Source organism: Rhinolophus ferrumequinum, chromosome 22 (genome assembly GCF_004115265.2).
Source record: "Rhinolophus ferrumequinum isolate MPI-CBG mRhiFer1 chromosome 22, mRhiFer1_v1.p, whole genome shotgun sequence".
Taxonomy (NCBI): Eukaryota; Metazoa; Chordata; class Mammalia; order Chiroptera; family Rhinolophidae; genus Rhinolophus; species Rhinolophus ferrumequinum.
This window is the reverse complement of record NC_046305.1, coordinates 52937392-52955839: the sequence shown is the minus strand read 5'-3', so window position 1 is coordinate 52955839 and position 18448 is coordinate 52937392. Positions and strand designations below refer to the sequence as shown.

The following is an 18448-nucleotide window of genomic DNA, read 5'->3' as shown; positions in this document are numbered from 1 at the left end:
GTAGTAAATGGCCATCAACTGTCATCGGATGGCCATAAGCTGTGGCTAGTTGGCCGTCAGCTGTAACCAGTGAGCCATTGGCCACTAATATAACTGCTGTGGCTACACTAGCAGCAAAGGGGGCCTAGCAAGAAGATGGTGGCTGAGCCTGCAAGCGCGGATTGCAGTTAGCATGGTGGGTTGCAGATCGTGTGGCTCCTGCTTCCTGTGTCTCCAATGCAGCCGCCAGTGAGAATACAGTGGTATAGCTCCCCTACCTATGGCTCCGTGGGTGTTCCTTTTTGGCCTCACCATATCCTGCGTTCTTATGTGGGAAGCGAGACCAGAGACCCCGCCTGACACCCTGTGTGACACATGTATTTTTTAGCAGCTTTAATGTACAGTGAATCTTCTAGGCCTGCAATCATCATGTAAATTGAGGGAAGACAGTACTTACTTTTGTTTGGAACTGTAGCAAGGACAGGTCACCATTTCAGAAAAACCTGTTTCCATGTTTTTTTAAGGCTACATTTTCTTGGTATTTGGGTGACCATGTGATATCTATATTAGTCAGGATGTTTCATTATGAATTCTACTTGTGCCTGAGCATTTGCGTATTGAAAAATACTGTTTTATTATAAATTACTCCTTTTATTTCTCCTTTATAGAAAATTTGTATATGTAAACACATAGGTCATTATGTGCACAATGTCATCAGTAAGTTCAAGATACTCGTGTGACAATTTTGTGTGTGTTTGTCTGTGTGTATGCGTAAAAAGTAATGTCGGTGGAAATCCTGGGAAGCTAGCCACAATGAAAGCCTAGTTTCTGGATTTTCTTGAATCTCCATATAAAAAGACAGGATAGCCAAATCAAAAACTAATTAAAAATTTTTACAATAGAACTAGGTTACAAAGTATACTTCCAAACCCTGTAGTACAAGGGGGTATGGATGACAACTTTCAGACCTGTACAGCATCAGTATCTGTAAAAGAACCAGAGAAAAGAAACAGGGTACCTGATAAGGCCCAACAAGAGAACCCCAAAATGCCCTCAGGTATTCCCAGTAAAGTTCTATGGGTCAATTTCAGAAGAGCTGAAACTAGCATGGATTTTACTCCTCTGATAGTGGGTGATTTCAAGAGGCCTATAGAAGATGGTCTAAAGGGGTTGTAGCAGTCAGGTCCTGAACTTTTAAAACTGATCCACCTGGTCTCCCTTCCAGAACAGGGCCCTACATTGAGGAGACACTGCTTGTCAACTTCCACAAAATAAATTTTTGATAGAAATTGTATTAAATCTATACATAAATTTGGGCAAATGCTATCTCAACAATACTAAGTGTTCCAATCCAGGAACGTGGTATATCTCTTTTAGTTTTTACCTCAGCAATTTTTGTAGTTTTCAATGTTCTGCTTTTGTGCTTTTGTCAAAATTATTATTTTATTCTTTATGCTATTATGAATGGAATTGTTCTTTTAATTTCATATTCAAATTGCTGCCTATAGAAATACAAAAAAAAATTTGCATAGCGATCTTGTATCCTGAGACCTTGCTATACTGTTATTACTGCTATTAATTTTTTTGTTGTTGATTCCTTAGAATTTTTTTCTACACATACGATTATGGCATCTATACCTAGTTTTACTTCTTCTTTTCCATTCCCTATCTTTCCTTTAATTTTCTGGCTTTATTGCACTAAGCTAGAACCTCCAGTACAATGCTGAACAGAGGTGGTAAGAACAGATATCCTAGTTTTACTTCTAATCTTAGTTGGAAAAGTATCAATCTTTCACCATTAAATATGATGTTTGGTACAGGTCTTCGTTGATACCCCTTTCATATCTGAAAATGTCTATTATACTCCCACATTGAATTCATAGTTTACTTGGGTATACAATTCTAGATTGGAAAATAATTTCCTTCAGAATTTTAAAAGTAATGCTCCGTTGTCTTTTAATTTGTATTGCTGCTCAAGTTTGAGAACATTCTGATTCCTTATCCTCTGTATGTGATCTCTCTTCTCTCTCTCAGCATTTGGATTCTCCTTTGTCTCTAGTGTTCTGAAATTTCGTATGATGAACCTTGGGTAGGTTTTCATCCTTGGTATCTAGCATGTAGTGGGTCCTTTCAAGTTAGATAGTATCCTTCACTTCTGAGATATTTTGACTTATTTCATTGATGATTTTTATCATTCTAGTTTGGATGATTTATTTATATCATTCTAGTTTTCTTATCTACCCCGCCCCCCCCACACACATCCCATTTTCTTGCTCTGTTATTAGGACTACATTGTTGGAGATCTCAACTTTGTCATTCAAGCCTTTTTATAGTTTTTCAATTCTGCCATAACATTTTTTTTTAACTCCCAGAAGTTTGTTCTGTTTATTTCTCTTTTGTAGCATTCTGTTCGCGTTTTATGGATATATCATCTTATATTTCTAAGGACATTACAGATTTATGTCCTTGCTGAATTTTCATCTTCTTGCATAGTCTCTGTTTCTTCCAAACTGCTTCTTTTGTTTGTATAAGTCTCCATCCTTCACATCAGAGGCTGTCCACAGATGTCTGGTAATCTCTGGCTCCATTTATGTTTACAGTGGTACTCTAAAAAGCTGATTAAAAACAATTGTATTCTTATATACTAGAAGAATCAAGAGAATTTCTTTTTTTTAAGGTGGGAGGACTTGTTCTACTAAATACAACTATATTATTTAAAAGTGTGATATGGGCACAAAAATAGACAAATAGATTAACAGAAGAGAGTAGAAAGACCAACACAGGGATATATATGTTGTGTGTGCGTGTATTTGTAATATCTGTACATCTATATTTGAATGTATTTTTCCAAATGGAAATAAAATTGGTCCCCTAATTCATCCCATACAGGAAGATCAATTTCAGGTGGATTTAAAAACCTAAACGTAAAAGGTAAAACTATAAAAATTACTGAGAATCATAAAGGAGAGTATCTTTTAACCTTGGGTTAGGAGAGATTTCTAAAAGATATAAAGAGCACTAACCATAAATGAAAAGATTCATTTGAATACAGTAAATCAATTTTTGTTCATCAAAAGATATAACAAAAGGAATGAAAAGACAAAATTTATTACTATCTCTCCCCTCCTTTGCTCTTCTTATAAGCCTCTTCAGAAAAATTTCTTTGTCATGTTAGTAGGATTTTCAGAGGAAACAGGTAAATAAATTTGTAAGATCTGCCACTCTAAACAATAGTGTTAAAAAATTTTTTTTAATGAGAAAAAGATCCGATAATGTTTGAGCTTAGTCATAGTTTCTCTAACATACATAAAAAAATAATAGCATAGCCAATAAAGGAAGAAATATTTGCTCATGTACTTCCTTAAGTTATCTCATGAACTATCCAATCCCACGCCAAGGGAAGCAGTTATCCCTTACACTTCCACACATACTTCCTTTTTTTAGGAATCTGATGATGCATTGCCAACTAGAAATTCTCCTGGACTTACCTCTAGTTATCTCCTCTATAAGCTAAACTATTTTCTACTGGCACCTGACCTTTACTTATCAAATCAGGTTTTGGAAGTGGAATAAAAAAAATTAAACAAGGAGAAGGTTGTGGGTCAAGATAATTTGCGAAACCCTGGATGGTACTAGAAAGTGGAACAGCCTTGACAAAACCAAGATTGAGGAATTAGCATAAATAAAGGTTTTATTGGTCAGTTTGGGTGAGTGACATACTGACATACCCACAGTTCTACAGTTCACTATTCCACACACCCAAGAACCTGAGGTGGCAGGAGGAGAAGCTAAATAAGCCCACTGATGGTGAGCAAACAGTGGGAGGTGGAAAGAACTGGAAGGCCTCTGAGGGTTAACAAGGTTACTGGGACCGGAACCAACGGCCTAGGAATAAATCCAGGATGGAAAAGGCATCATCCAGGGCTGGAGGTGTTGGTGATTCTGGATCTAAGGAAGAAAGTGATACACACAGACATTCTAAATGAAAGACACAGGGCAAACGAGAGGAATGCTATTAAAGGGTAGAAGAATAAGTACCAAGGAACTAAAAGATGAATCACTTTGATTCACGCTCTTCACTTACCATCTCTAGGGCTGCCGTCTGCTTCCTGATGGGTGACTGTGGTCTCTGTCCGGCCTTCACTGTCCACCACAGTTCGGCGCTCCTCTACTGTCTACAAGGAAAAGCCCCCACGACATTCCTAACGTCACTAAGGGTGAGTCTGCTGCTTTCTTTACTTAGATCACTCTTTCCAGGGCATCCGGTTCCCTTTACCCTTCTCTCCCAACTCACCCCATCTGGCCGAGTGATCTTGGTCACAGAGACGCTCTTGAAATAGGATTTGGGCTGGGGCTGCAGAACTGGGCCGAGGCCCTCCTGGGAAACCTTGGAATCAAGATCTAGAAGGGCAGAGAGAGGAAACAGGAAAGAAAGCGTCTAAGAAAAAGAAGGGGACAAGCGTGGCAGGAAGAAACTTCAGGGAGGGAGAACAGAGGGAACTCCTGAAGAACAGAGGGCTGGTAATGTCCTCTCTCTCCAGACTCACCCTTATCCTCTCTGGCTCTAGAATGGGGGGTCACGGGCCACATATCATCAAACTGCAGAAGAAGCCAAAGTAGGTGATATGACACCTTTCACTCTGAAACTTGAGGAATCACAGGAACCCAAACTATTCTCAAGTTCCAAAACCACCTTTCCCCAGGAGAGAGAATCCCATTCACAGCAGCTTTATTTACTCATCCCGTTCTCCTTCCTAGCTATTTATCCTTCTTCCAAAAAAGCCTTCCTGAACTGATACTTTTCTGTCCTCCCCCAACAATCCTGCCTTGTCCAAGCATCATACGGACCGGTGTTGTTGTTGTTTTTTTTTTTTTTAAGAAAAAGCAGAATTCCCATTTTCCCCCAAAGAAAATCCTACAAGAAGCTTAGTATAGAAAACAGATAAAAACACTAAGTAGAGGGCCTAGGATTCCAACCCAAGTCTGTCAGATTCCAACAAGGACTATTCCAGTGGTCTCCCACGGGGTCTCACTTCAAGCCCAGATGTACTCACCCTATGAAAAGGTCTCTGGGAGCCCCAGTCTGGTGCTGGTTTGGGGGAGTCAGTTCTTGCATCACTCTCCGAGGCCCCCCCAAAGATCTTGGGCTGGTGACTATCTGGATACTTAAGCATGGAGTCCCGAAGCGTCTGGCCTTCCTGCCGTCTCTCTCCAGGTATCTCTAACTCAGGACCTGGGAGTTCTGCAGAAAGGTGGCAGGTGGAGGCATGCTGGGGTGGGGAAGGACTTGGGACCTTTTAACTCCCCTTGAAATCATCAGTATTCTCTCACTTCCCACCCCCCAACTACTCTGCAGGCTCCTTATTTCACCCACCACCCCAGTAGAAAACACAGGTTCTCCCTCAGGGGCAGCCACACACCAGGAGGACGGGCAGGCAAGGTCCAGGCCCCCATCTCGCTGAAGATGTTATTGAAATCCCGTACAAGGTCATCAAAGCCGAAGTTATCGTGGAATCGCATTCCTCCTCCTGGGCTGAAGCTGAAGCCGAAGGCAAAGTCCTCAGGGGGCTGGGGACCCTCAAACCTCGAGCTCCCATGGCCCCAGGAGGCTCCTTCTTCTTCTTCCTCATCATCCTCATCTTCATCTCGAGTCATCCCTCCAAAAAAGGGATCTCTGGGGCTGGGGGTGGAGGCAGATTAGCTACCAACATTTCAGCACTACTTAAACCATAAAATCAACTCATGGGTGGCAAAGTGTAAGGTAACAGGTGCCCAGGAAGCTGAGGTGAGGGTTAGAAGACTGGCCATCGCGGTTTGGTTTTTAGTTTTTAATCAAAGTCAGTCCTCACCTCACGGCTGCCCCCAGACACCTCCCCTCGGCTTTTCTCCAGCGTCCCCCAGCTCCTCCCCTCTCCCAAGGTCGTGCTCACTTGCTCACAGTCTTCTTACCCAGAGCCCCATTGTCTCCCTCCCCACCCCGGGCCCTGTTGCATCACCCCAGATGGGGGAGACGCTTAAGCTGCCGTTTCTCCTCCTCTTAACGACCGCTTTGGTTACTTCTCGGGGTGAGTGCTCAATGTTGTGACTTGTCTCCTTTCCGCAAGAGTTGAAGGAATGGGGAAGAGGATGTTTTTTCCAGAAACAGGGTGTTAGGGGTCAAGGTCCCCTCAGAAGACCCCACCGCGTCCGACTCAGACCTATTCTCACCTCCGAGGTCCAGAAAGGCCGAAAAAGTCCCGAAAGAGGTCAAAGAGGCTCATTCCCGCATTGCGATTCAACCACCAAAGCCCACCCGAGGTCCAGTCACACCTGGGGGTAGCTTGCGCTACGCTGTCCCCCGAAAAGACCACCCCACGTCCGACCCAGACCCAGTCTCACCTCCGAGGTCCAGAAAAGCCGAAAAAGCCTCGAAAGAGGTCAAAGAGGCTCATTCCCGCATTGGGATTCGAACCACCCAAGCCCACGCAGGGCCCATTCACACCTGGCGGTAGCTTGCGCTACACGGTCGGAAATTGACGAGCGTCAGGCTACGCTGCCGGAAAGCAAGCCCGCGATCAGGACACTGTCGTAAAACGACCGTAAGCGGACGTGGGTAGGGGCGGGGCGGACGGTCGTCTCACACTCGAGAGGCTTTCTCTGCGCCGCACCTGCTTCCTGTGAGGGGTGTGGGCGTTGTGAAGTTTCCTTTTCCACTGATCACCTGCCTCCTAAGCCGATTCTTCTTGCCGACGAACCCGATAGGTATTTCGAGGGTTTGACGATAGATGTTGCCGGATCAAGCCGCCAGAGGGCAGCCCATCCGCGCAAACGAACGGGCCCCCGTCCCGCCCTCGCCACACCCGTGGACCACCAGTCTTCCCCCTGAAGCCACCTCGCCCGTTTCTTGACTGACGCACGTCCAACAGGGGTGGACAAAGTATCTGATCAAGCTCCCTCTAGTACCGAGTTCCCCAGGGTTGAGATGGACACGGGGACGCACGCATTCACTACGGCCGCTAAGGAGTTGGTCATCGAGTGTTTTCCTTCCAGGCAGGCTGCGCAACCAGCAGAATAAAGGCTTTGTGGGGGAGCAAGGGAAACAGTGAAGTCTTCGGAGGGAAGAATTCGGGGCTCTAAGTCTCCCCCTTCCCCTGTCACTGACTTGCAAAGCCTCTCCCACCCCAGCCTCCAGGTTGGGTGCACCTGGGGAACGAAAGCGCTGGCCGGCGCGAACTGCCGGGGTCTCCTCCTCCTCCAGCTGGGAACCAAGCTTGTTTGCCAGCAACAGCGCCCCGTACCCTCCTTTCCAGTTCATTTGCCTGGACTCATCCAAGTTACGCTTTGACTCTACAAAGCCATTTCTTTCAGCTCCTTCTTAATCCTCTCCCTACCCGCCATCCCACTCTGTTTACTGCCCGAAATCTGCCACAGATGAAGCAGTTTTGGGAGGAAATGAAGATTTGTGATGGATCTTTCCAGGCAACAGGCTGTGAAATTCTTAGGGGAGAAGGGAAGGGAATCCCCTCGGGCAAGACACTAGCACATTAAGGTCAGGAGTTGTGAAAGGGTGAAGATTTCGTTTTATTCCACTGCCTTCGGGGCCTGCTAGAGGCCTGGATGGTAGAGTAATACTTATTCACCAAGCTGGTCCTCGAGGAGACTGAGGATGCCCTAGACGAAGCAAGAATGGGCAGAGGCTGAAGGTAGAGGTTTTCTTTTTATATATACAAGACACATTAATCCATTAAATTTGAGGACACAGTACAAAAAAAAAAACAAAAAAAAAACACTTCAACTAATTCTGACAATGCTGTTCATATTCATGACGCCATTTTTTGTTGTTCTGTTTTGTTTCCTAATAATAAAGGAGGAGACATAGGGCTGTTGGGCTGATATATATTTGGGGGTCCCCCTCCCCACCTCACCCATACACCACCAGGGTGAACAGGAGAACGAAGGGCAGGGCCCACAGCAAAGTTTCATAATCTTGAATGCAAGGGGGAAGGAGAGGAACCAAAAAAAAAAAAAAAAAAAGAGAAAATACAAATTCTATAATACATAGAACAGAGTGGGGATGGTATGGGGATGGACAGACATGAAGCTGAGGCATGGGGTGGGCCACTGGGGGTGGGGGGCAGCAGAACCCCCCCACTCCTTTCTCTCTGATGTTGTTTCCACAGTTGCCAGGCTGAGGAGCCCTCTCAGAAGATGGGGCCGGGAGGAGAGGGTCAGGGCCTCAGTTGGCCCCCCAGCTGTAGCTGTTGTAGGCAGACTTGTTGCTCTGGGGCTTCTGCGGGATGGAGCTGGTCTGGCTACGTTGCCCGCTGCCCGTCTGCAGGGGAATGGGAGGATGATGGGGAGGAAAAAGGTGTCTAGTTAGTGGGACAAATCTGTGACATCTTCAGGTGGAGAGTTGGAATCATCGTGCTCTCCCATTCCCCTTGCTTAGAAACTACCATGAAGCTTCCTTCTGAACCATAGAAAATCTGGTTTGTACAACTGCTAGCGCACCTGACAACAAAGCACTTTCAACCTTTAAATAGGGGAAAGGGGAAAAGAAGGGCAAGATACCTTTAGAGATGAGACAGTGCATCAGTTCTACTCATTTCAATACCCGCCCACCCCGCCCCGAGAAAAGGCTGCTCTCTAGAGAGAATCATGGCCTCTCCGAGATGAGTGATCACAGCTGATTGCTTTCCCTTTCACGGATTCCCACAGGAAGGCCTCAATTTGGAAAGCTGTCTTTGAGAGCAAAGCCCTTATTCCAGCTCCCCAGCCAGCAGGGTGGAGGAGAGGTCACTCCCACCACCCCGTGGCTCCCCACCCTACCACGTTTCACATCTGTGAGCCCATTTCAGGCAAGGCAGGAGAGACAGTCTGAGGCCCCAGGCTCCAGATGTTGCCCCAAGAATCCTTTCCATTCCGGTAACCAAGTGTTTCCAGAGTCAGGGAAGGGTGGAAAGAAAAAGAGGGCATTGAGGAGGGGAGGACAAGAGAGGAATGGGAGGCCAGAGAGCTCAGCAAGGTGTTTGTGTTTGTGTGTCCCGGTGTGTGACTGTGCAATCTTTTCTCTTCAAGTTCCCTGAGGCTGTGATGGTGAAATGGGGGCTGAAAAGGAGTGGGTTCAAGCATATCATCATTCAGTTTCATTACCTGCTCCTCCTGCTGGCGCTGGCAACAGAGAATCATCTGCAAATATGGTAGCTGAGGCAGAACCAGGATATATGGAAAATAAAGGGACAAACTTTGACAAGAGAACTCCACCATTAGAAGGGAAAGCTATAATGTGAGGGAGGGGGAGGGCTGGGAGAGGTAAGAGGGGAGGTGTGACCCAGGTCTGACAGGAGGAGGACAGCTGTGCTACGGGAGGAGGTGGAGGAGAAAGGCCCCAAAGGAACTGGGCAAAAAGGGTTTCACTCTGGCCCCTTCTCTGCTATCTCCTTTGCCGGCCACTCGTGTTATGTGCGCTCGTGTCTGTATGTGCTGTGTGCCCATGGCTGGCGCTGGGGAGGACTGGGTGGAGGGTGGTGGTGAGGAAGGGTGAGAAAAGGAAAGGGGAGGCAGCTTTAAGGGATAGGAAGGAAGAGGAAGGGAGAGGAGAGAGGGAGGGTTATTACCTGGCCATCCTGCTGCAGGTGGTGGTGAAGGATCTGGGAGTGCGGCTGCTGATGGGGGGTCAGGATGTGCATAAAGGGGGCCGGTGGATAGGCAGCAGCTGTGGCCGGATTGATGGGCCCCCCACTCCCTAGGGCTGAGGGCAAGTTGAAGGAGGCAGCAGGAGTACCGGAATGAAAACCTTGTTTCTCAAAGGACTGCTGTCCGGGAGGACGGGAGAGAGAGCAGAGAAGGCATCAGCCAATGGACCCTTGGAATTTCTGAGCCCAAGCTCTCCCACCCTCAGAAAGCAGCTCGGTGTCACAGAAGAACAGTGCCCTGCCCTGTAATAGCTGTGTGAGCTCTCAGCCCTCGTGTTCTCATACATAAAACAGGGATGCTGCCGACCTCTCAGTTGTAAGGACTGAATGAGAGGATGGAGGTGACAGCACTCTTATCAAATCTAACGTGACGTACAGGTACACAGTGAAATCTGCTGACTCCTCCTGATATGTCCTACCAAACTTCTAATTATTTATGGTGGCGGGAGAAGAAAGCAACACAATACAAATCTGTGGATAATTCAACTGCCTCACCTACTTATTGAGTCGTCTCCTTTCCCACTCAGAGAGAGACTTACAAAGAATGCAATGAACTAGTTTCCCTTCATTCCACTCGTTCTCTCGGAAAGTTATGAAAAGGCTGGGAGTGGGTAAGTAAAGGGCCAGGACAGTTGCACAAATCACATGACACAATTACCACAATTTTCCACACCTCATACCTCCCTATAACATTTCTCGTTTTTTCCCCAGATGGCTAAATTTAAACTTTCTCAAGCAACCGAAGTCTAAACCATCCTTCTCTAGCAGGGTGGGTTTCCTGACACCTCTCCTAGGGCTGTCCCGGCTCCCTGGACTTGTCATTGCCACTCCACCTCCTCTACGTCCACCTCTCTTTTTCCACTTGTACCCAGAGCCAGGCACCTACCTGGGTTTTGGAGTACACAGAACCCGAGATATCTGGCACGCCCGTGTTACTGGAGGTGACTGATACACCTGGGGGAGGAGGAAACAGACAGGAGGATTAGCTCACTAGCTGCCTGACCCCGCTCCCTGCAGCCTTTCTACCTCTAGCACTGCAAGGGGATTTTGGTCTGTTTTTCCAGCTTCAGGTCAGTCCTGAGGGATAAGAGCTCATGACACAAAGGCTCAGGAAGGGTTCTCTTGCCCTTTCCAGGTGTGTACTGAGCGTATGTGTGAGAGTGAGGTGAGTTGTTTTTGGAGGGAGCAAGGGGATATAGCCAAACTGCACTGGCATATAGCTTTCAAAATATCTCTGTGGCAAAGCCCAACACAAACGGATTGCACTTTTAATGTCCGTATCAAATCAATCCACCCAAACTTCACTCAGTCCTGCTCCAGGACAGGTAGTCTGGCTCTTTCTGTTCACGAAGAGATACTTCTGGGCTCAAACCCAGGCGCTCACAGCCTAAGCACCAAAGGCACAGTCCAATTCAACCTCAAAGAGCACCTGGCTTCGCAAAGCTTCAGCTCCCTCAGTCCAGCCTCTCCAGTCATGGAGGTTCTAGGCTATACACTTAGGGTTTATAGCGATGTCAAAGAGTGAATTTCCATTTATGCATTTAAGGGGGAGGGGTACGGAAGGTAGACAGGAATAAGGAATAGGCTATTTCCTACAGCCTAGGTGGAACACAAAATTCAAGCTATTCTAGTTCACCACTTCGGTTTCTCCACGAGACAAACACTCTGATCCACACTCCAACAACGTGCACGTTTCCTGTTGAAAAACTCCCTCCCGGCACTACAGCTTTAAGGAAACCAGAGTGCAATACATCATTTTAATTTGTACACCTCAAACTGAAACACACATCCTCTACCTCCTGGGGTATGTGGCAACAGGTCAAGGAGATAGGAAAAAGCCATCAGGTAAAGTAATCCAGCATCTTACTAGAGAAATTTTATGCAGAGATTTGACGTGAAGTAATTCAAATTTAACTAAGAATTTAAAGCATGTTTTTTTAAAGATAATCCGTCTCATGAAATGAAATAAAATGAAACTTTAGAAAATCTTTCACTTCAGTCTATGTCCTTGGATTCTTCTCTACTGTTAGGAGCACTTTGATGGAAGAGTTTTCCAGAAGCACTAAAGGGACCAAATCACAAATGAGGAATCCTCCATTCACCCACAATTCAACAGCAACCCCCTTTCAAACTCCAGAACCCACGTCCTCCCGATGCCTAGAACCAAGGCAGCCGCACAAGCTAAGCCCTCCTTAGGCACTTTGACATCTTCCCAACAGAAGTGGCATTTTAACCTGGAAACCCCTCCCACATCAAAAGTCCACACAGTTCCAGGGAGGGGCAAACACCAACTAGGAGAAAGAAGAGAACTACAGAAAGCAAGCATGAGAAAGGACTTCCCGTCGCCAGAACATCAACTCCACACTTTCAAGGAAAAGACTGGACAAGACACGAGCTAACAGAGTATTTTTTCCCCTTCCCTTTTCAAACCCCAGGTGCCTGTTTGGCTTATCACTGGTAATAGGCCTAGCTTTACAAATAGGAGCTCATTTATGGACAAGTCTAAGCTGATAAGGTTTGTATGGAAGGGCAGGGAGAAAGGTGGAACAGACGGTGTGAGTAGAACATTTCTGAGGGAAATAGACGATCCGATCTCTACTGCAAAGGCTCGGCCAGCGTGCCGACACCGCTTGGTCATCCCTCACAGATGGGAGAAATGGCTAACTGGACGCCTGGCGGGGGGAATGGTAGGGAGGAGTTGAATTCCAATGTGCCCCTCCCTGGTCTCCTTCTTTCCAGAGGCTGGACTAGCTAAAAACCAGCTTCTAGCCCAGAGGCCTTAACTTGGATATTGGTTGAAGGGACTGGAAACGCAGGACAAAAGAGAGAACTCTCTTTGTAATAGCCGTACTAGCCTTCGAGACACTAGAAAATAATAGGTATTGGTTTCCCTACCTACCCATTACCAGTTATTAGCTCCTCAGACTAGAGTTCTCTTGCTTTCCTTCCCAGTCAACCCCGTACCCCACAACCCCACACAGTGATACCAACACGATGGGGAGAAGCAAGAACCAACCTCTCCCAGTATGGCAGCCCCTGGAAAATTGGTCACCCTCACAGGACAAAACTTACTCCAGAGGGCTGGGGACAAGTAATAAAGTGGCATGCCTGGGTTTCCAATAATCACGGACACTGCTCTCACTGTCCAAGTTAACTGTAAGCAAAGCGCTGGTGTAAAGTGTATGAGTTGGATTGGGTGGGGATGAGAATTCCCCGTAGTCAAGCTGTCTAACCAAACCTCTCCCACACGTCTTTAGCTACACCCACAAGTGCACAACGACTAATAATCCACAATGCTGAAAAGCCATCGAGGGACAAAGAACAATGTGCCAGGCTAGCAGTTTCCACAGCCTGAGTCCACTAGCTGGTCTCTCAAGACTTTATCAGACCTCAAACAGCCACTGGTCTTGGGGAACCAACCAGATGTGGGAATGGAGCCTTGGAAGACACTTCCCCGACAAAAGCTCTGAACACCACCTCTTCTGCCTTTCACCATGACATAACACTAAGCTGTTTTGTCCTTTCCCTTCTGCTTATGTCAGAGGCAAGGGGAAGATCTAAATGGAAAAGTGAAGAGCTACCATAAGCATGGAGAATTGGGGATTTTCTACAAATGGCTTTCTTTACCAACCAATCAACAGGTTGGAAACAGAGACTTTCCCCCTCCCCCCTCATAGCCTCACCACTCTGAAAAGTTACCAGTTCTGTGGCTATGCTGGGGTCTGATTGGAAAGGCCACCCTCCACCCTTCATCAGCTCAACATTGGCTCCTAGTGTCCAGAAAGACATGCACGGAAAGAACGCCAGAGTTAGCTAAAGAAATACCACAGTTTATTGAAGACTACAAATATTTGTGTTACAAGGTGGAACTACATGCCTTCCAGAATCAAAAGCAACAGCAGGTGTGTGCATTGATGCTTCGGAGGTGCTGCACCGCTTGAACTCGAAATGGGTAAGACAGGGCCAGACACATGGGGGAGAGGGAAACGGGGGAAGGGCAAGTTCAAAAGCCCAGAAGGAATCCACAACTCATTTCCCCAAGCCACGCAGGCCATGGCCCCAGCTCAGCAGGCTCTCCTCAGTGGTCTGGTTTCTGAAATAAGACTTCAGTGCAAATTTATACACACACACAAAACACAGCCCCCGGCCTTGGGCCAAATTAGCTCTCTGCCGTCCAGAAATGCTTGTAAGGGGGTGGATATTTTCTTCCTAAAAGGAATCAAATACATAAAAATAAATGAATTTAGAGGTTGATGAGGAATGGGTGACAAGAACCCTCTGTGGGGCTGGGAACAGGGGGTTCTCATAAGGGCTGTTACAGAAAGTTTCTGAAATCTTAAGGGAGGTAAGAAGCTAAGATTTCCACAATCAGGTACGCTGTTCTCTTACATTATCAGTCACCTGCCTCTGAAAATTCTTGAACCTGGTCCAGCTAAGACTTAAATCTACTACTCTCAAGATGGGGCCACTCCAAGTCAAAATGCTTCTAGTCCTTCCCACCAAGGATTAGGGTGCTTTTCCTCAGGGAGAGAGGTGCCCACAATCATAGTGGGGTGGCTCAGGATTTCTCTGGTTTAAATCTTGCCCTGAGTCCTGACAGTTCCAAGCTCCACCTGGCTATTAGTTCCCAGACCTACTGCCCTCTGTGCTCAGCTCAGTTTCCCAATTATTGAAAACCTTGGGCAATTTACCCACACAGAGCCCACCCAGGGGTGAAGAACACAGATGCAGCTCTTTTCAGATTACCATGAAGCCATCGGTGAGCCGAGAATTTTGAAGGACAACCCTGAACCCCAAGCAACTGAACCACCTCCTCCTCATCCATGTTCACCTCCAAGCCACCGAGAAAAGCAGATGATTTCCTCAGACTCCTCCTTACTCTGTCCTCCAATAGTGGAGAGCAGGGGTCAGGTATGGGAGCAAGGGCTGGGTGAGAATCTTTGGGGTCAGTACCCATTCAGATGATTCCTGCATTTCCCTCCTTGCCAGCAGATGTGCAAATGGATTTTGCAAAGAGACCAGCCACACAAATGAAGGAACCTGACGGTCCAATGCTCCCAGCCCAACTCTCACTCTATGGAATACAGGCCTACCTTGTTTTATTGCGCCCCACAGGTGTTGCGTTTTTTAAAGAAAGTGAAGGCAAGACCCTCCAGCAGCAAAGATCACGACCACTTTATTAGGGTGGTCTGGAAGCAAACCTGCAATCCCTCCAGGGTACGCCTATACCCTCACCCTAGTCCTTCTCTCCATACCTTAGGTCTCCGAGCTAGGGAATACAAAGGGGTCACAGGAGCCAAGTGGCACTACAAAGGGGCTTCAGCCGAACACACAGTATGCAGGCTAAGAACCCACCCGACCCTCCTGTTCAGTATGTTCCCTTCTGCACTGTCAGTACCATACATGGTAACACTTACCCCCACTGACCCCAGGAAAATCTCGGGGCCCCTTGCCCTGCTTTACACCCCAAAACTGGCCAGCCTGCACATGCTCATAGCCAACCCAGGGCATTCCTGTCATGAGTGTGACACGTGGTCTAGTACCAAGCTCTGCTGTTGGTGCTGCTCAGACAGGTCCCTCCCCACCCCAGTCGTCTAACAATCGCACGCAGAGCAACGGCACACCCTCACCAATGCTGTTTTCTCAAGAACCATGTCTTCCTCCCTGAAACTCCTTGAAAACATCCCACAGACACCTCTGACAGCCGGGGTCAAGGTCCGCTTACCAGTGTTGTATCCATGAGACCCATATCCACTTGGCTGTTGGAAAGGGGTGGCCGATGCGTTCACACTGACATTCACACCATGCTGCTTGGAAGAGGTAGGAGCCACCTAGAGAGCAGAAAGGTCAGAGCGCGGTGAAATGGCAGCACACACCGTCCACCCCACCCTTTCTCCTCCAGGGGCTGGGCACTCGAGAGGGCTCCCCATCCTGATGCAGGCTGACCAGTGTGCTTGGTGAAACGGGCTCCCTACTGAGCTTTCTGAAATCAATAGTGAAGTCAAGCAGTAGACTGGAGGAAGGGAAAGGGGCAGTGGTGGCAGGGGACGAAGGACATCTGAGGGAGCCAGCTGCACGTGGCCTCTTCCTGTCAGCTGATTCTATTCCCCAGCCCAGGACCTCCACCTCCAGCCCCACCTCCAGCCCTCTGTTCCGCCTCAGCCAGGAAAAAGTCCTGGAAAGCAGCTGGGCCAGTCCCGGGCCAGGGCTCTCACCACAGAAAGACCAGGGCCAGGTACTCACAGGAAACACCGCGGGCCCATACTGGAAGGTGCTGGGGAGGCCCGGCACCCCCGTGTAGTAGGGCAGGCTGGTGTAACTGTAGCCAGGAGGCAGCGCCGGGTTCAGGAATGTCTGCTGCGTGGTGTGGTGAGTCTGCGTCTGGTTCTGCTGGGGTTGGGCCAAGGTTGTGGCCGGGGCCGGGGAGGAGGCATCCCCACGGCTGAACTTTGTGAGGTCACCTGTGACAGGAGAAGCGAAATGTACCTGCCTCTTCCACACACCAATGAAAAATTACTACTTCTGGTTTCACATGATTCCAGGAAATCCTGGCAAAGGACCACTCAAGTTCGATTCTTGGCAGCTCCATTGAGCACTGCAGCACACTGTCCAGCACTAGACAAGAGCTAAGGCTGAGCGACCGCAGAGCGTGGCAGACAGGCTCCCAGACTTCCCTGCTCCTGCATGACTTCCCTGCCTACTCATCTTCCTTCATCTCCCCACTCTTCCTCCACGGGGAACAAAAACAATGACCAGTCAGGACAAATGACGACAATAGGTCAGGCAACAAAAGGAGGCCCGTGGCCTAGTAAGGCAGCGAGACTGCCCCTGAGAGTGGGGTACAGGAACAGAGAGGAGCAGAGGAAGCAAGGCCAGTTCAACCACTGTACTTCCTGGGAAAAGCTGAAGAAGGGCTGAGCAAAACCAAGTCAGCCCCCTTCAGACAGAGAAGATGTCATCTGGAATCCCAGGGAAAGTGAGATGAGCAGGAGAAGTGCCACAGGCCCTTCTATAGCAGGATTCTGAATCTCCCAGTCCCGACCTCACAGCCACTTGACGCTGCTGCCTAAGACCTTAACTGAACTGGGCCCCTCCTGCACCTCATCAGGTCTCTGCCACCAATGTCAACACAGTCTCCCTTATTCAGCCCTGCCCCAGTCCTACCAGAGTAAGGGTTGCTGGCCAGGCTACCATCCCTCCCAGTCAGTGGCGTGGTGGGTGTGGGAAATGGGATGCTGTAGTAATCCTGGAAGAAAGAAGTAAAAGAGCAGACTCAATGTCACTCACTCCCCAGCATGATAATTCCACAGGGTGAGAAGCAGGGGAATGTTCGAGTAATGCCACTCATCCAGCCACTGAATAAGCTGGCTAGAGCTGGCACAAACTCCAAATGACTCTTGCATACACTGTCCCCCCTGCCTGGCCACGAACAGTCAGGCAGGGTCTACGGGTATGCCCACAGGAAAACAGCACGGAAATCAGGGCCAGCAAGAGTCTCAAACCTCTAGATATCATCTGAGTCGGCTACTACTGAGAAAATCTTTCTGGAATTTGAAGTTTTGAAACATCCAGAAAGCATCGTGAGAGCTCCTGAGTACTCTGAGTTATAGGTTATGTTAAAATTTGTTTACTTCAAAGATGCCACAAGTCTGACTTTTAAAAAAAAGTTACTTTCTGTTCGAACCACTCCCCAACCCCGTATATTCTGACGTGTCTTAAACTTACCAATGGAAATCTTGTCTGAAGCATCTGCAAGTCATCATAACCATATACTTGTGGCTGAAAGAGACAAGCACACAACATTCACGTGGACTGGTCGTGACAGTAGCAAACCAAGTTGCTAGGAGACAAGGTAAATCACCAGAACATTCACCCTCATTCTTAGAAAGAGCAGATCATGGGAGGTCTTGGCGACTTCCTTGAGCTACACACTGATCCCCCCCGGCGGGCCTCTGGGCGGCGGCGGCAGGCAGACACAAGTCACACGCGAAAGCCTGCTGTTTCCTATCCCGCCGGTCTCTCTCTTACAGCTGTCAAACTCCGGCATAAAATGTATCTCCCGCAGAATGGATTCCCATTTTCCTCGTTTTCTCTAATGTCTGTCTGGGTGCTAAGGTAGTGTTCTTACTCAAATGTGTAAAGTACTATTGGATGTTTCATCTGTACGATGTTCATCTAGACTCTCTGAGAACAAGAACAAAAACTTAGTAATTCCCTTCACGTTAACAGGCACTGAATACCCGAAGCTGACAGAAGACGTATCCAGACCAAAGCTGTCACTGTCAGCCACCTGTTCGCAGATGGCCATAGACTGACCAGGTCAGAGCCAGCGAAGACCCTGAGACACAGGGAATCAATGCAACTAGAAAAACCAGTTGTCTACGAAACAGAAAGGGATTCCAGCTGGGCACTCTGGCCTTTGGCTTCTGAGGCTCTGAATAAGTGTTTCAGACAGAGAAAATAAACAACAGGGAGGCTGGCCTCGGTTTAGTCCTTCCTTTCTAAAAATTGTCATTTCCCCCACAACTACAAAGATTAAAAACCTGTCTGCATTCATGTCACAAACCACTCATTTATTGTGCTTTAATGAGCCTTCCACCTGAAGCCAGCGCTGTCACGAGCAGCCATGCTATCTCCTCTCTTCACCTGTTGGAGAAGGCCCTTCAGTCTCACTTACCGGGTAGGCATGTAACAGCCCCGGAGCCATGATATACGGATTAGGCAACAACGGCGGGACCCCGGGCGGGAGATTAGGGGGGGCTTTTCCTAGAAGAGAAAGCACACTTTCATCCTGT

The 18448-nt window shown here is 47.8% G+C and overlaps 2 protein-coding genes and 1 non-coding gene across 31 annotated transcripts in view; all 3 read right to left on the bottom strand.

Annotated features, from left to right (window-relative positions):
* Positions 1-2288: 2288 nt before the first annotated feature.
* Positions 2289-6612, bottom strand: HAX1 (HCLS1 associated protein X-1). 2 transcript variants are annotated; one of them, XM_033092873.1, is made up of 7 exons: positions 6358-6526; positions 5400-5659; positions 5034-5221; positions 4527-4578; positions 4274-4380; positions 4064-4154; positions 2289-2594 (listed from the first exon to the last, which is right to left on the bottom strand). In XM_033092873.1, the coding sequence occupies exons 1-7, from the start codon at positions 6408-6410 to the stop codon at positions 2587-2589; spliced, it is 759 nt and encodes a 252-aa protein (XP_032948764.1). In that variant the 5' UTR covers positions 6411-6526; the 3' UTR covers positions 2289-2586. The 2 variants fall into 2 exon arrangements, with proteins under 2 accessions (XP_032948764.1, XP_032948763.1); XM_033092872.1 differs by lacking the exon at positions 2289-2594 and adding an exon at positions 3645-3927 and having other exon boundaries at positions 6358-6612.
* Positions 6613-7502: 890 nt separating this feature from the next.
* Positions 7503-18448, bottom strand: part of UBAP2L (ubiquitin associated protein 2 like) — a 39221-nt gene continuing 28275 nt past the window's right edge. For 5 of the 28 annotated variants that reach the window (XM_033092857.1, XM_033092861.1, XM_033092847.1 and 2 more), the window contains 8 exons: positions 18331-18419; positions 17379-17432; positions 16818-16899; positions 15897-16114; positions 15379-15484; positions 10540-10607; positions 9576-9770; positions 7668-8290 (listed from right to left, as the gene is read on the bottom strand). In XM_033092857.1, the coding sequence (XP_032948748.1) occupies positions 8195-8290; positions 9576-9770; positions 10540-10607; positions 15379-15484; positions 15897-16114; positions 16818-16899; positions 17379-17432; positions 18331-18419 (908 nt within the window). In that variant the 3' untranslated portion in view covers positions 7668-8194. Of the gene's footprint in view, positions 7630-7656; positions 8291-9111; positions 9163-9575; positions 9774-10539; positions 10608-13462; positions 13863-15378; positions 15485-15896; positions 16115-16817; positions 16900-17378; positions 17433-18330; positions 18420-18448 lie in introns of those variants that run through there. The other 23 variants (XM_033092871.1, XM_033092870.1, XM_033092867.1 and 20 more) reach the window with 11 other exon arrangements.
* On the bottom strand, positions 16978-17111 carry LOC117015511 (small nucleolar RNA SNORA58). The gene has a single exon (XR_004421743.1). It is a non-coding gene; the product is annotated as a small nucleolar RNA SNORA58 (small nucleolar RNA).